The sequence below is a fragment of the Chiloscyllium plagiosum genome, unplaced genomic scaffold, assembly GCF_037043375.1.
Source record: "Chiloscyllium plagiosum isolate Xiang-an unplaced genomic scaffold, Cpla_swu_hap1 HiC_scaffold_24, whole genome shotgun sequence".
NCBI classification, from domain to species: Eukaryota; Metazoa; Chordata; class Chondrichthyes; order Orectolobiformes; family Hemiscylliidae; genus Chiloscyllium; species Chiloscyllium plagiosum.
In genome coordinates this window covers 57,796,230-57,811,050 of record NW_028270162.1, presented here as the reverse complement: position 1 = coordinate 57,811,050, position 14,821 = coordinate 57,796,230, and the positions used below count along the sequence as shown (strand labels likewise).

The 14,821-nt window shown below is 41.7% G+C and overlaps 1 protein-coding gene across 2 annotated transcripts in view; it reads right to left on the bottom strand.

Annotated features, from left to right (window-relative positions):
• The window catches only part of patz1 (POZ/BTB and AT hook containing zinc finger 1), a 67,744-nt gene that overhangs the window by 27,350 nt on the left and 25,573 nt on the right, over positions 1–14,821 (bottom strand). For both annotated transcript variants that reach the window (XM_043716128.2, XM_043716129.2), the window contains exon 2: positions 3,642–3,705. In XM_043716128.2, the coding sequence (XP_043572063.1) occupies positions 3,642–3,705 (64 nt within the window). The remainder of the gene's footprint in view (positions 1–3,641; positions 3,706–14,821) is intronic.

Sequence of the window (14,821 nt, the reverse complement as noted above, 5' to 3'; positions counted from 1 at the left end):
AATTCTGGTTTCTTTTTAGGTGTCCAGTCCCACAGTGCCTCTGGATGCTCAGTTTTGAATTGCTAGATCTACTTGAAATCTATCCCATTTAGGATAGTGATGGTGCCACACAACACAGACACACAACTTGGTGTCACAATGATTACGTAGATACACTTGTACTACCATGGCATCTATGATAGGCAGATTGATGAGGACAATATCAGGTAGGTTTTCTTCCCTCTAGTTGGTTCCCTCAACACCTGATACAGACCTAGACTCTTTAGGACACAGCCAGTTCAGTCTGTATGGTGCTAGCAAGTCATTCTTGGTGATGGTCAGTGAAGTTCCCTAACCAGAATATATTCTGTGCTCTTGCATGTTTATTACTTCTTCCAAGTAGTGTTCAACATGGAGAAATACTTATTCATTAGCCGAGATGTGCATCCAGTGGTAGCCTGCAGGTTTCCTTGCTCTTGTTTGACTAGATCCCATGAGATCATAGGATTCACAGTTGATGTTGAAAGCTCTAATCAAAGTGCTCAAAATGCTAGAAGCATAATAAAAAAGCACTGTAGAAACTGATCTGGTAGCACCTGTAGAGAAAGAAATGGAGTTGGCGTTTTAAGTCCAAAGTCTATATATTTGGTCATGGTCACGTTTAGGAGTTTCTAAAGTCTGATTCTGTGATTAGGACTTATGCCAGGCTGTTGCTTTTCTTGTCTGAGAGGCAGCTCTCCCAAATCTTGGCACAGATATCAAGATGTTACTAAGAACTTTGTAGGGTTGACAGGGCTGCTTTGCCATTGTAGTTTGAGGTTGGGCAGTCTACCCAATTATCTTCCTTAGGCCTTGTAGTAGTTTAATACAACTGAGTAATAAAAAAGGTAATAAAGAGTCAATCACTTTGCTGAGTCATGTTGAAGTCATGTAGAGGCCAATCCAGGTCAGCATAACACATTTTTAAAAAGTTCTCTCTCAGGATGAGGATGTCGCTGGCAAAGCCAGCATTTACTGCCCATCCCTAATTGCCTACAGGGCAGTTAAGAGTCAATCACATTGCTATGGATCTGAATTCACAATCAGACCAGACCAGGTAAGGATGGCAGATTCCTTCCCTAAAGGACATAAGTGAATCAGATGGGTTTTCCCAACAATCGAGAATGGATTCATGGTCATCACCAGACTCTTAATTCCAGATATTTATTGAATTCAGAGTGCACCAACTGCCGAGCTGGATTTGAACCCAAGTCCCCAGGATGATTAGATTAGATTTTTTTTTTAGATTAGATTACAGTGTGGAAACAGGCCCTTCAGCCCAACAAGTCCACACCGACCCGCCGAAGCGAAACCCACCCCATAACCCTATATTTACCCCTTACCTAACACTATGGGCAATTTAGTATGGCCAATTCACCTGACCCTGCACATCTTTGGACTGTGGGAGGAAACCGGAGCACCCGGAGGAAACCCACACACACACGGGGAGAACGTGCAAACTCCACACAGTCAGTCACCTGAGGCGGGAATTGAACCCGGGTCTCTGGCGCTGTGAGGCAGCAGTGCTAACCACTGTGCCACCGTGCCGCCCACAGGATGTTATCTGCATCTCTGGATTAACGCTCCAATAATAATACCACTAGGGCATTGCCTCCCCATATTTCCTTCCCTAATGGACATAAATGAACCAGGTGACTTTTTTTTGACATTGTGCTATATCAGGACTACTCAGAGTGGATTTTAATTCGAGATTTATGAACTAGTCAGGCAGCATCCGTGATGAGAGAACAAGCTAACCTTTCAAGTCCAGATGATTTTTCATGTGAAGTGCAGAGGGGGCTGCATTTATACAATAGTGTGGAAGTGCGGAGAGCTGGGGGAAGAGAGGCTGTTGATCGTGCAGACTGAGTGGTCAGAATGTCAGAACGGCAGAACAGTGGCGTTTCCAATTGCCAAACTGGAAAGAACAGATGGAGTCACTGAAGTGAGGGGAGGGGAGAGAGGACATGGTGATAGAGTATACAAATAAAGTTAAATGAAAGAAAAGAAATGGGAGCGAGTTCACAATCTGAAGATGCTGAACTCAACATGAAATCCAGACATTGTAAAGTGCCTAGTCTGAGAGATGCAATTCCTCCAGTTTTTGGTGTGATTCGCTGGAATACTACGGCATGCTGAGGAGAGACAAGTGGGCATGTGAGCAGGATGCGGTGTTAAAATGACTGGCTACAGGAAAGTCAGAGTCATGCTTGCACACAGACTGGAGGCGTTTTGCAAGCAGTCACCTAGTACGCGTTTGGTTTCTCCAATGTAGAGTGGAGCCATATTGATGCAGCGAATGCAACAGACCAGATTGGATGAGGTACAGGTGAAATACTTCTTCACCTGTAAAGACTGTTTCATACCTTGGATGGTGAACAGGGAGGAGATGAACAGGCAGGTGTTACACCTTCTGTGGTTACATGAGAAGACGCCATGGGGTCTGAACCCCTGCCTAGCCCAGTGATAATATCACTATGCTACCATCTCCCATTAAAAGAGATAAATGATTGGACATAAAAGAGCCTGTGACATTATTTTGAAGAAGGGAGTATTAATCAACATTTATCCCCCAATCAATAGCTTAAAAACTGATTATTGGATCATTATCACTCTACTGTGTGGGAGCTTGCTGATTACATATTAGTTGCTCTCTTACCATGGTGACAACACATCAAAACTACCTCATTAGCTGTAAATCACTAAGATATTTGACACTTCTCAAAGATGCTAAAACAAACGCAATTTCTTTTTAATCTTTTGAATAGTATAATTTCAAATAACCATTTACAGATTGTATTACTGCTTGGTAAAACAGCAGTAAAATTGCTGGAACCAAAAAATGCTGGAAAAGCTTATCAGGTCTGGCAGCATTTATAGAGTTGGACCCGAAATATTAACTCTGATTCCTCTTCAAAGATGCTGCCAGACCTGCTGAATTTTTCAGCAAATTGTTTTTGTTTCTGATTTACAGTATCCACAGTTCTTGTGTTTTCGATTTAGTAAAATTGCTGGAATTAATCTGAAGTGTCCTTGAGTCAGAAAAAGTTAATGTTAATTAGAGCTCCTACACATAATTATTATCCAGTCGTTTCTAATGGGTCGATAATGAATGAAGACAGGACCACGCTTTCGACAAAACTCTTCCCATCAAATTACTGCAGAGGCAGCTCATGCTACAGAAAAAGGCGTGGAGTTACCAACATTCATTATGTCTGGGGAAGCTCACTTGGGGCTCACAGGACAATCATCCTTGCTCTTTGAGAGTCACTAACTCCAGGTAAGGGTCCCATGAGCAGGATTACAAGCCACAGTCAACGGTGCAACTATCAATTTTTTTGATGATGATGGTTGATGAGCTAGATAACAGATGCTTACAGGCAGATAATCCTTCAAGTAGAGAACTAGTGTTTCCTTTATGCAAACGAGAAAGGCAACTGGAAACTGCAGCATGGAATCTTCAGCCTAGTCACCTTGGTCACTAAAGTGAAACATTAGAGGGTCTTACAAGCAGCTGATGAGGAAACTGTAGAACTGCAAAATGTTGAGCAATGAGTAGAAGATCTGCCCTTAGACAGATCAATTCCACACATAAGGCTTTGCAAACTAAAAGGTGAACTCACCTGACATTTAAAGGGTCTCTCTGCAGTGTGAACCTGCTTAATGTGGCCATTCAAGTGATCCGGTCTGTAAATGAAAACATCAAAATTAGCAAAGTATTGAAATATAAGACGATTTTGTTTTTGAACAACATTTTCTTAAATACATGCACAAGACACAGAACCTCGGGGCACATCAATACATAATCAAGTAGCAGGATTTTTTTGATCAATTCTAAGAAATTGTTGGTAAGCCTGGCACTTATTGCTGCTGAAAAACAAGTGATGAGCCTTCTCCTTGAACTACTGCAAACTGTATGATGAAGAAGGAACTCCAACAATGCTACTAGGTACAATTTTGACCCAGCAATAATGAAGGAATGGAAATATATGTACTAGTAAATAAGTATGATGACATCATACACCTTCTGATTGTGTCTTTCTAGACTGAACAGTGTTGTGGGTTTGGAGGTGCTGCTAAAATCACTTAGGTGAGTCTCCAAATGGCACCTTAGGAGGGAGAAACTTTGTGATTCAAGCCTTCACTTTCCTCACCAGTTACTCACAAGAGCCTAAAGTATGTTATGAAAGGCTAAGCCAAGTTCCAATCATCTTGTAAGGAGAATGTTGGCATTTGATTTTTCAGTTTTCATTATGCCTTTCAGCTGGTCTAGTTGCATCCAACTTTGATTCAACCGGTGTCTTAATGCCAATTTGTCTTGGTTGCTGGTCCAGCAAGCAGACCTGTAGAATATTGCTGTCATGTTTCATAAAAATTTGCAGTTTTTTGGTGTACATGTGAGAAAGTCCGGGGAGAGGAGAAGGGGATGTGTTCCATGACTAACTTATGCCAACCTGACAGATCGGAGGGGTTTTCGGACACAGCACATCAGAATATCATTCCTCATACAGAAAGTGAGGATATTAAAATGCTTTTTCCCATGCATATCTAGAGCGGGTAAGTTGGACCGGCCCAGAAGAAGAGAGATCGAGATCATCTTAACTTCGGTCCCCAAGACTTCCTTGATCACTCCTACCATAGCACTCCTGTACTTATGAAGCTTGTGGAGCACAGACAGTGCATAAGTGTACCAGTACTTATTTTACACTTGGGGCACCCTGAGGATACTCCCACCTTAAATTTCGAAAGATGATCTGGGGCCAGATGGACCCGATGAAGAATGTTCAACTGTATGGCAGGTGTCCTGTTACAGATCAAGATCTTTCTCACATTCTCACAAATGTCCTCCCATGACTTGGAGGAGATCTAACTCCTAACACTTTCTCCCAGACTTCACATAGTTTCTCAATATTATTCGAGGAACCACCTCCCAGTAAACGATAGAGAGTACTAACCAAGAGAGTGCTCTTGGCATAAAGCACCCTCTTCGCTGTGTCGAATCTGTAGAGGTTGGTCAAAACCCTACAGATCGTAAGGTAGTTCATTTTTGGATAAAGTCCCTCACCTGGAAAAAACAAAAAATGTTTCTTCTAGATAACCCATACTTGTGGCTTATTTGGTCAAAGTACATCACAATCTCATCCTCAAGCAAGTCACCAGACAGGAGACGTCCCTAGCTGCCCAAAATTTAAACCCAATACCCATTATCCCTGGCCAGAATCCCGGTATACCAACTACAGGGGTGAGGAAAGAGGTTTTAGATATATTGCCCTGACTCTGTTGCATTGCCCTTCATGACTGGATTCTGACAGTATTCCGCAACTGTCCTCATCTTATCCATAAAGAACATGCAAGTAAGAGGGCACTTTGTCTGAGAGGTTTCTATATCCAACCATATTGACATCGGATCCTCACAAGCCCAATCACTCACAAAAGACAGAAGATGGTATCTCTTAGGTGGAGTTCAGTACAGCTAAGTGTGAGGTGATGCACCTTGGGAAGAACAACAGGAAGGCAGAGTACTGGGTCAATGGAAAGATTCTTGGTAGTGTGGATATGCAGAGGGATCTTAGAGTCCATGTACATAGATCCCTGAAAGTTGCCACCCAGGTTGATAGTGCTGTTAAAAGGCATTTGGTGTGTTAAGTTTCATTGGTAGAGGAATTGAGTTCTGGAGCTGCAATATTGTGCTTCAACTGTACAAAATGCTAGTGTGGCCACACTTGGAATATTGTGTACAGTTCTGGTCACCATATTTTGGGAAGGATGTGGAAGCATTGGAAAAGGTGCAGAGGAGATTTACCAGAATGTTGCCTGGTCTGGAGAGAAGGTCTTATGAAGAAGGGCTGAGAGACTTGGGTCTGTTCTCATTGGAAAGAAGAAGGCTAAGAGGAGATTTGATAGAGACATACAAGACGATCAGAGGATTAGCTAGGGTAGACAGTGAAAGTCTTTTTCCTAGGATGATTATGTCAGCTTGTACAAGGGGGCATAACTACAAATTGAGGGGTGATAGATTTAAGACAGATGTCAGAGGCAGGTTCTTTACTCAGAGAGTGGTAGGGCTACCTGCCAATGTAGTCAACTCAGCCACATTACGGAGATTTAAACAATCTTTGGATAAACACATGGATGTTAATGGGATAGTGTAGGGGGACAAGCTGAGAATAGTTCACAGATCGTCACAACATCGAGGGCCGAAGGGCCTATTCTGCACTGTATTGTTCTATGTTCTATGGGAAGTCTACTCCTCGAAGCCCTTGGGGGAGGTGCAATTTGGTGAGCGTAATGAGGAGCTGCTGGTGATGCCAAATAAAAAAACTAAACCAGCCAGTAAGTCTCTGCAATGTTTGCCTGGGGAAAAAATATCAGAGGGACCATACTCACATGGGATATAGCAAATCAGGAGGGACATTCATTTTAATGAAGACTATTCGACCTAACCAAGATATTGGAAAGGCCTCCCATCATTGAAGATCTTGTTCAATCTTGTTAAGCTAGTGAATAAAATTAGCCTTAAATAACTGATCGAAATTGGGAAAAACAAAAATGGCTAAGTAATGAAAACCCCCTGCAACCATTTAAAAGGAAATTGTGATTTACCCTCAGTGTCAGGTATTCCCCTCACCTAGACCAAACTGTTCCAGGGTGTAAAAAAAATATGGCCACTCCACCCTATCAAATGTCTTCTCTGCGTCTAAGGAGGTCATTAATCCCTGAACCGATCCCTGCTGACACGCTTGGACCATATTCAGTAATCTAATATTGTTGGAGGATCTGCGGCCCTTTATAAAATCCATCTGGTCCTCCATAACAATAGAGTGCTACACCTTCTCTAATCTTAAGCAAGGGTCTTGGACAAAATTTTAAAGTCTAAATTTAGAAGTGAGATGGGCCTATATGAAAAACAGTCCTCTGGGGTCTTCCCTTTCTTGAGGATAAGAGAAATTTTAGCCTCTCTCAGGGATGGCGGGAGGCAGTCATGACTGTATGAGTAGTTGTAAATGTCCAGCATCAGCCCTGACAATATATTTATAAATTTTGTAGAATTCACTAGGGAGACATCAGGGCCGGATGCCTTTCCACTTTGGAGCTGTTTTACTGCCTCCTGCATCCCTTGCACTGTTAAGGAGAAATACCTGTTCAGAGGTCACACCTGGAAGGTCGAGGTTCTTAAAACAGATTCCATCTTAGTCAATCTATCCTCACAGCATTCCAACTGGTATAATTCAGAGTAATCTCACTGAAATGCAGCATTGATCATTTTAGAGTCACAAGTCGGAATCCCAGTGCTTTCCCTGACTGATAGAATAGATTTGGTGGAGGAGGCGGGGTCCTTTTCGTGGCCAGATATGCCAGGTATTTGCACGGCCTATCACTATGTTCAAACAACCTTTGTTTCGTAAAAGAGAGTTCTCTCTTCGCTGTCTGAGTGAGCATGGAGTTCAAACTAACCTGGAGAACTATAACCCGCTGTAATTTAGTCACCAATGTCCTATCAAAGCATGCTGTCTCGGCTGCCTTCAGGTATGCCTCCAGCAGACGCTGCTGCTCTCCTAACTGTCGTTTCCGACTGGCCGAGTGAGAGGTAACTAAGCCCCTAGCACAGGCCTTTGCAGTCTCCCAGAGTATAGATGGGTTGCTAGCCGTACCTAAATTAATGACCAAGAATGCTTTGAACTCATTCGAGAAGCACTCAATAAACTTACTGTCCTTGAGAATAAAGGGATCCACTCATTTGCCAGTGCCGTGAGCCTGTTCCATTTCCCTTAATCTTGACCTCCAAATATACTGCTGCCTCATCGAAAATGGCAATATTTCCAATTGTACAGAATGTCACCAAATCCAGAAAAGCGGGGGGGCTAGGATAAGACCAATCCTAGTATGACACTTATGTGGATTAGGAAAAAAAAAGGTGAAGTCCCTACTTGTAGGGTGGAGACATCTCCCAATTACATACACAAGTCAACCAGTTGTTTAGATTGCGGAGAGGTTTTGGGGGGGGGGGCACTTGGGCATTCTATCTACCGTAGGGTCCATGGGATGATTAAAATCTCCCTCTATGGTAGTAATTTGCATTTCAAGGGCAATCAATCAACTTGGAGAGTGCATCTGCCAGGAATTTAAGGTGAGTCAGGGGACAATAGACATTTAGAATGCCATACCCTTCACCATGTATAAAGGCTTTAAAGATTACAAACCACCAATACTCATCCTTAACGTGGCCTAGTAACTTAAGTGGGAGATTCTTCCAAACAAATATAGCCACTCCCCTGCTCTTAGTGTTAAATGATGAAAAGAACACCTGATCAAACCCACCCTGCTGCAATTTTAGATGTTCTTTATCAACAAGGTGGGCTTCCTGCAATAGGGCAATATCAACCCTATTCTTCCGAAGACTCAAGAGTACTTCTTTTCTGTTGACCGGCGAGTGACTCCCCTTAATATTCCAGGTGCACCATTTAAGACAATTAGCCATGTCAATTACAACCCTTGAACTCCCAAGAGGAAGAACCCCACTTACAACACGCTAAGTAAATAAAGACTCATCAAGCCTAGGAAACACACACACAAACTCACACTAAAACTACTTTAACAGAACTTTCAAAAGCTGCATCTACTAAAAATCAACACATTAAACTAAACCAAATACAAAAATACAAGAGACACTTTATGTGGGACTGTTCCCCCTGCCCACAGGGGGCACTTAACAATATTCACATACACCTCCATAGCTCCTTCTAGCTTGAGTGCGCCCCAGACTCAAGCAAAGGAGAAAAACAGGTATTATGGACAAAGAAATTAAAAAAGAGGGCATCACCCATTCCCAGCCATACATTAACCTCACTTAACACTGGAAAAAGTCCAACAACACTTTCCGTAATAAAAAATGAGAAGTACACAAAAAGGTAAAGGGAAAGAAAAAAATCATTCTCCACAACCCTTTAGACCATCCGGTTTATTTTCAAGTGTCCAGAAAGTTTTTGCTTTTTCACCCACCATGGGTGAAACAGACGCCGCCAGGTATCTCACAGTACTGAATATCAAGGTCCTTCAGTCTCTTCCTCACCTCATCAAAGGACTTCCTTTTCCAGATCACAACCACAGAAAAGTCCTGGAAAAACAATCTTGGATCCTTTGTAGATCAGGGCCAGTGGATCCTTCCCCAGCAAACAGGAGGCTTCCATCACCATTTGTTTGTCCCTGCAGCACTGGAATCGCTCTAGGACCTGGTGGGGGTGCTGATCCGAACTGGATCTGTGCACCACAACCTGGTGAGCTCTGTCAATCCGCACTCGGTCCGCCTCAGCTTCCCAGCCAAGAAATCGCGGCAACTGGTCTTCAAACGAACTGTTGGCTGCTTGCCTTCCTCTCCCTCCAGCAGCCAGACAACCCGGATATTCTTTGTTCGACCTCTAAGATTGAGGTTGTGGACTTGCTCTATTAAGGCCCGTACCTGTTTCTCGAGGGCCTGGATCCGCTCCACCGAGGACTCGACCATGGTCACCAACGCCACAATCCACTCACTTGACCCCTTCCACTCGCCTCCTGAGTCCTTCCAGCTCCTGATCATGCTTCTGTAGCATGAATGAGATCAGTTCCAGCCTGGTGAGACTTTCTTTGATCATCTTCCAGAGCTTCACGAACTCTGCAGCCAAGTCTTGTTGAGCAGGTGAATCTATCTGGGTTTCAGAGGATGCTGATGCTGTGGCCGCAATGTGTCCGATGCTGCAGGCGAATGTCATGTTGCGATTTTGTTAATCCTTTGCCTCTCATCATCTTCCCTTGCTGGAAAAAAAAGCTATGTTGCACCTCTACCAATATTGATTTTCTCCAAAACAGCTTAGGTGGGGAGGGTAAAAGCACTATTTCGCCTGAGTTGTGGTGCAGAGCTCAGTTAGGCAGGCCTGTTAGATCTCCGCAATCTTGTATCCCCCATTCCGGTTCTTGATGGTGAAACCAATTCATGGATTTAACATTTCCTCCTCTGTTTCCCAAAGGGCTCCAATGAGTAGTAGCCTCCCAATGGTAGTGGTCCTTGCATGTCAGGAAAGCAGCAGATTAGTTATAGCTCTGCTCACAGCCTATCGCTCCAACAAAGTTGTTCCTACTAAAACCCCAAAAGTTGATTTGAGCAGATCCAGAGGGTGAAACGCTATTTTTAAAAAAAATTCAAGGTCTCAAAAGCATATTTAACCAGATGAACAAGGCAAAAAGGGCTGTGAATCTGTAAGTCACCAGTCACAAATCTGCTCTTATCACAGATCTTTGAAAGTTGCCACCCAGGTAAATAGTGCAATGAAGAAGGCACATGGCGTACTGGCTTTTATTGGTAGAGGAATTGAGTTCCGGAGTACTGAGGTCATGTTGCAGTTGTATAAGACTCTGGTGCGGCCGCATCTGGAGTATTGTGTGCAGTTTTGGTCGCCATACTATAGGAAGGATGTGGAGGCACTGGAACGGGTGCAGAGGAGGTTTACCAGGATGTTGCCTGGTATGGTAGAAAGATCGTATGAGGAAAGGCTGAGGCACTTGGGGCTGTTTTCATTGGAGAAAAGAAGGTTTAGGGGTGTACAAGATGATTAGGGGTTTAGATAGGGTCGACAGTGAAAATCCTTTTCCATGTATGGAGTCAGCCATTACAAGGGGGCATAGCTTTAAATTAAGGGGGGGGTAGGTATAGGACAGATGTTAGGGGTAGGTTCTTTACTCAGCGAGTCGTGAGTTCATGGAATGCCCTGCCAGTAGCAGTGGTGGACTCTCCCTCATTATGGGCATTTAAGCGGGCATTGGATAGGCATATGGAGGATAGTGGGCTAGTGTAGTTTGGGTGGGCTTGGATCGGCACAACATCGAGGGCTGAAGGGCCTGTACTGCGCTGTATTCTTCTATGTTCTACGTTCTATGACTGATGGTTACCAAACTCTCACATTTGGGGCAGAAGTAGCTCTCCAGGAATGGAATCCAAGACAGAGCAGTCATCTTAATTTCTACTCACTTTGCTTGAGAAAAGGGCTAGCAAACATGCTCCAATGATTGTCCCAAACAGTCCTGATCAGGAAACTATACCTAGCAGGTTCATTGTTCTCATGGTTGTAACACACACAAAAGCAAGAAAATACATGATTTTCTGTACCTGGAGTGAGTTTGCCTTTACAATCAAAACAGCAAATGCCCAAAAAGGAGAACATATTCATGTTACAGGTAAACCAATACCCAAACAATAGTGTGGAGCTCAAAGTGACTACAGAACTGCATTAGTAACAGAATGCTATTTAGTGTAAATGGGAATTCTCTGCTATGTCTCAATACAGATAGTCAGATTGGCAGAGGTGCCATACAGAAAAATTTGGATTGTGTATTCAGGATAGTTTCCTAGAACAAAACCTTGTGGATACAATCAGGGATCAGGCTATTTTGGAACTGGTAACGTGTAATGTGGTGGGTTCCATAAATTGTGTCAGTAAAACGTCTCCTCAAACTTTGATCATAACATGGCATAATTTAGCACTCCATTTGAAAGGGAGGAATTTGGGTTTGAAATAAGTGAGCTATGCTTAAGGGTAGTTACCAAGGAATAAGAACACAGCTGATTGCAGTAGACTGAGGGGAGGGTTCAGCAGCAAAGACAGTTGAGGAACAATGGCAGATATTTAAGTAAATTGTTCATGGCTCACAGCCAACAAATATCCCAGTGAAGAAGGAGGATTCAAAAAAAGGAGAGAACGCCACCAAGATGTTAATGATGGCATCAGATGGTAAGTAAGAACATACAATGCGGCAGAGATCAGTTGCAAGCCTGAGGATTAGGTAAGCTTTTAAAAACAGCTAAAGACACTAAAAAATATAAAGAGGGTGAGAACAATCTTTGAAGGTAAATCAAGTAATATCGAGACGGACAACAAAAGCTTCTTTTAGTATAATAAAAAGAGACAGAAGCAATAGTGAACATATGCCGTTTAGAGAATGAGGTTGGAGGTAGTATATTAGCATGGATAAGAGGATTAACTAACAGAAGACAGGTAGTAGGGATTAAGGGGGCATTTTCAGGGTGGTGACCTTCTCCTTGTTTGTATATTTGTATTAGCTCTGACCAAAGTTCCTTGAGCTGCAGGTACTCCCACATATTGTCATTATCATACACACCTGCCTTGTTTTACCTATCTGACCTTACTTTTTATTACTTCCTTATTTTTAATTGAATCACAACTTTTTGTTTTATCAGATTAATTGGTCTATTACCTTAAATTGTTGATTTAGTCAAATTAAACCCATTCCCAACTGCACTGATTTGCACCTTAACAATTTTCTAACTTTAGCACTCCTGTTCAGATATTTTCAAATCAACTATTTCATCAATGCTAATGTACAGCCTTTAAAGTACTGCCTCTAAAGGGAAGACTTGAACTTGAGCCTCCTGGGGTAGAAGTAAGAACACTATTTCTCCCCCCAACCTTTTTGCACTCTTGTTGAAGATGTATTCAGTTCTGTAATCACTTTGTGGTAGCCAATCCTGTTAACTTGTAAATGATTCTCATTCAAGTTTGACTTATTAATTCAGCTTACTGGGCCCTCTTGTGGTACAGAGGTACACCCCTATCCCTGGACCAAGAGACCCAGGTTCAAGTCCTACCTGCTCCAGGTGTGCAGTAACATCTCTGAACAGGTCAATTAGAAAAAATAGGTATTAAAAAGTTAAAAATTAATTCAGATTGAAAGGCCTCTTGCAGGGTAGTGGGAGGACTGGATTCAAGTCCTACCTACTCTATACGTGTATAATAACATCTCTAACAGGTTGATTATTAAAACTTAGCTTACTGCAATACTAATTAGTAACTAATTAGGCAACTAGTTGCAACTGGTTGACAACTAACGGTCAGGCAGAAATACAGTTTCAGTATAGTAGATATCTTAATTACCTTTTTTTTGTTTACACTTGCTTTCAAGTTATACCTAATTCTGAATATTAAACTAAATTTGGACTTGAGGGAGCCCATAAGACATATGAGCAAAATTAGGCCATTCAGTCCATTGGGTTTGCTCCATTGATGTGCGGATAGATGTTAAGCTAACTGGCCCATAATTTCCTGCTGCTGAAAAACTAGTGATAGGTCTTCTCTTTGAACTGCTGCAAAGCAAATGGTGAAGAAAAAGCTCCAACAATGCTACCTACATACATTGTTGTCCCAGTAATAATGAACGAATGGTGATATATGTCCAAATAAATATGATGTTGTTATACACCTTGTGACTTTGCCTTTCTAAACTGAACAGTTTGTGGGTTTGGAGGTGCTACTGAAGCCATCAGAGTCTAAAAATTGCGCTTTGGGAGGGAGAAGCGCCATATGTTATGCAGGCCTACATTTTCCTCATCAGTTGCTCCTTTCTGAAACTTTCTGCTTCCCTCACTTTTTGAGGAAAACATTCACATTTTTTATCTTGCAATCCGAAAGAACTTTCCCTGGATCAAGGGAGTTTTGAAAACTTAAAACCCATGCATCAAACTACCTCACTAACCACTTCATTTAAGACCCCAGAATGAAAATCCACCAAGATCTGGGTACTTATCAATCCTCGCTTAACAATTTACTCAGTATCACTTTTCTTGAGTTCCTCCCCGTCTTCCATTTCTTGATCTATGGTGGGTTCTGAGATGTTACTTGTATCCTTTACAGTGAAGACTGATGCAAAGCACCTGTTCAATTGATCTGCCATTTCCTTACTTTCCTTTATTAATTCTCCAGACTCACTTTTTGTAGGGCACACGATTCTTCTTGAAATATTTATAGAAATTATGTATTTTTATAGTTTTGGCTAGCTTTCTCTTGTCCTTGAAATTTTTCCTTTTAATTTTTTGGTCATTCTTTGCTTTTATATATATTTTGTTCCAACTCCTGAGCTAGTACTCCCCGTCTTTGCATAATTCTGCTATTTCTTAAGTCCAAAATTATCTTTAACCTTTCTAGTATCCCCATAGTGGGTTAATCCCTTAGAAGTTTTCTTAGTTTTTAGAATATACCTATGCTTATGTTCTGAAATATCTCCTTAAATGTTTGCCACTGCATCTCTATTGATCTATCCTTTAACTTAATTTGCCAAATCACACTAATCAATTCAACTTCCTTGCCATTATAAGTGCCCTTATTTAAATTTAAACAAAAAGACTCACTCAGCTCTCCTTCCAAATTAATGTAAAATTCAATGTCTTCATTATGAGATCATTAATTAACCAATCTCTATAGTTGTTGTCTTCCATTAAAATAAAAAGTTTTGGAATTAAGAACTGAAAGCCCCATAAGCATTTTGGAGTTCCAATGTGGCGTCATAGCATTACGGTGGGACCATTTATAGCATCATAAATGGCAACAATACTCAAGGTATGGTTGATCACCACAATGTAGGAATGCATACGATTTCTTACAACTTCTGTGGTTGTTGAAGCGTTTGGTTCATTTTTCCTTGCTTTATTCGTTTTCTAAAAATATCTGATCTTGAGTTCAGAACAGCACAAAGCCAGTATTCAGTGCTCATCCTTAATTACTCCTGAGAAATGGTAGTTAGCTGGCTTCTTGAATAGCTACAAAAGATATAAATACATCCATTTTGCTATTAAGGAATTTCAGCATTATAACCTAGAGATAGTGAACGTGGGGTGATCCTTTTCAAATTCGAACTAGAACAAATAGAATTTGAACTTTGTTCATTGGTATTTCAATACAACTCAGAATACAAAGATTGCTCACATTTTCTTCCCAGGTGCAACTGGATATTTTTAAAATTTCACCTGCCATTGTTTTGACCA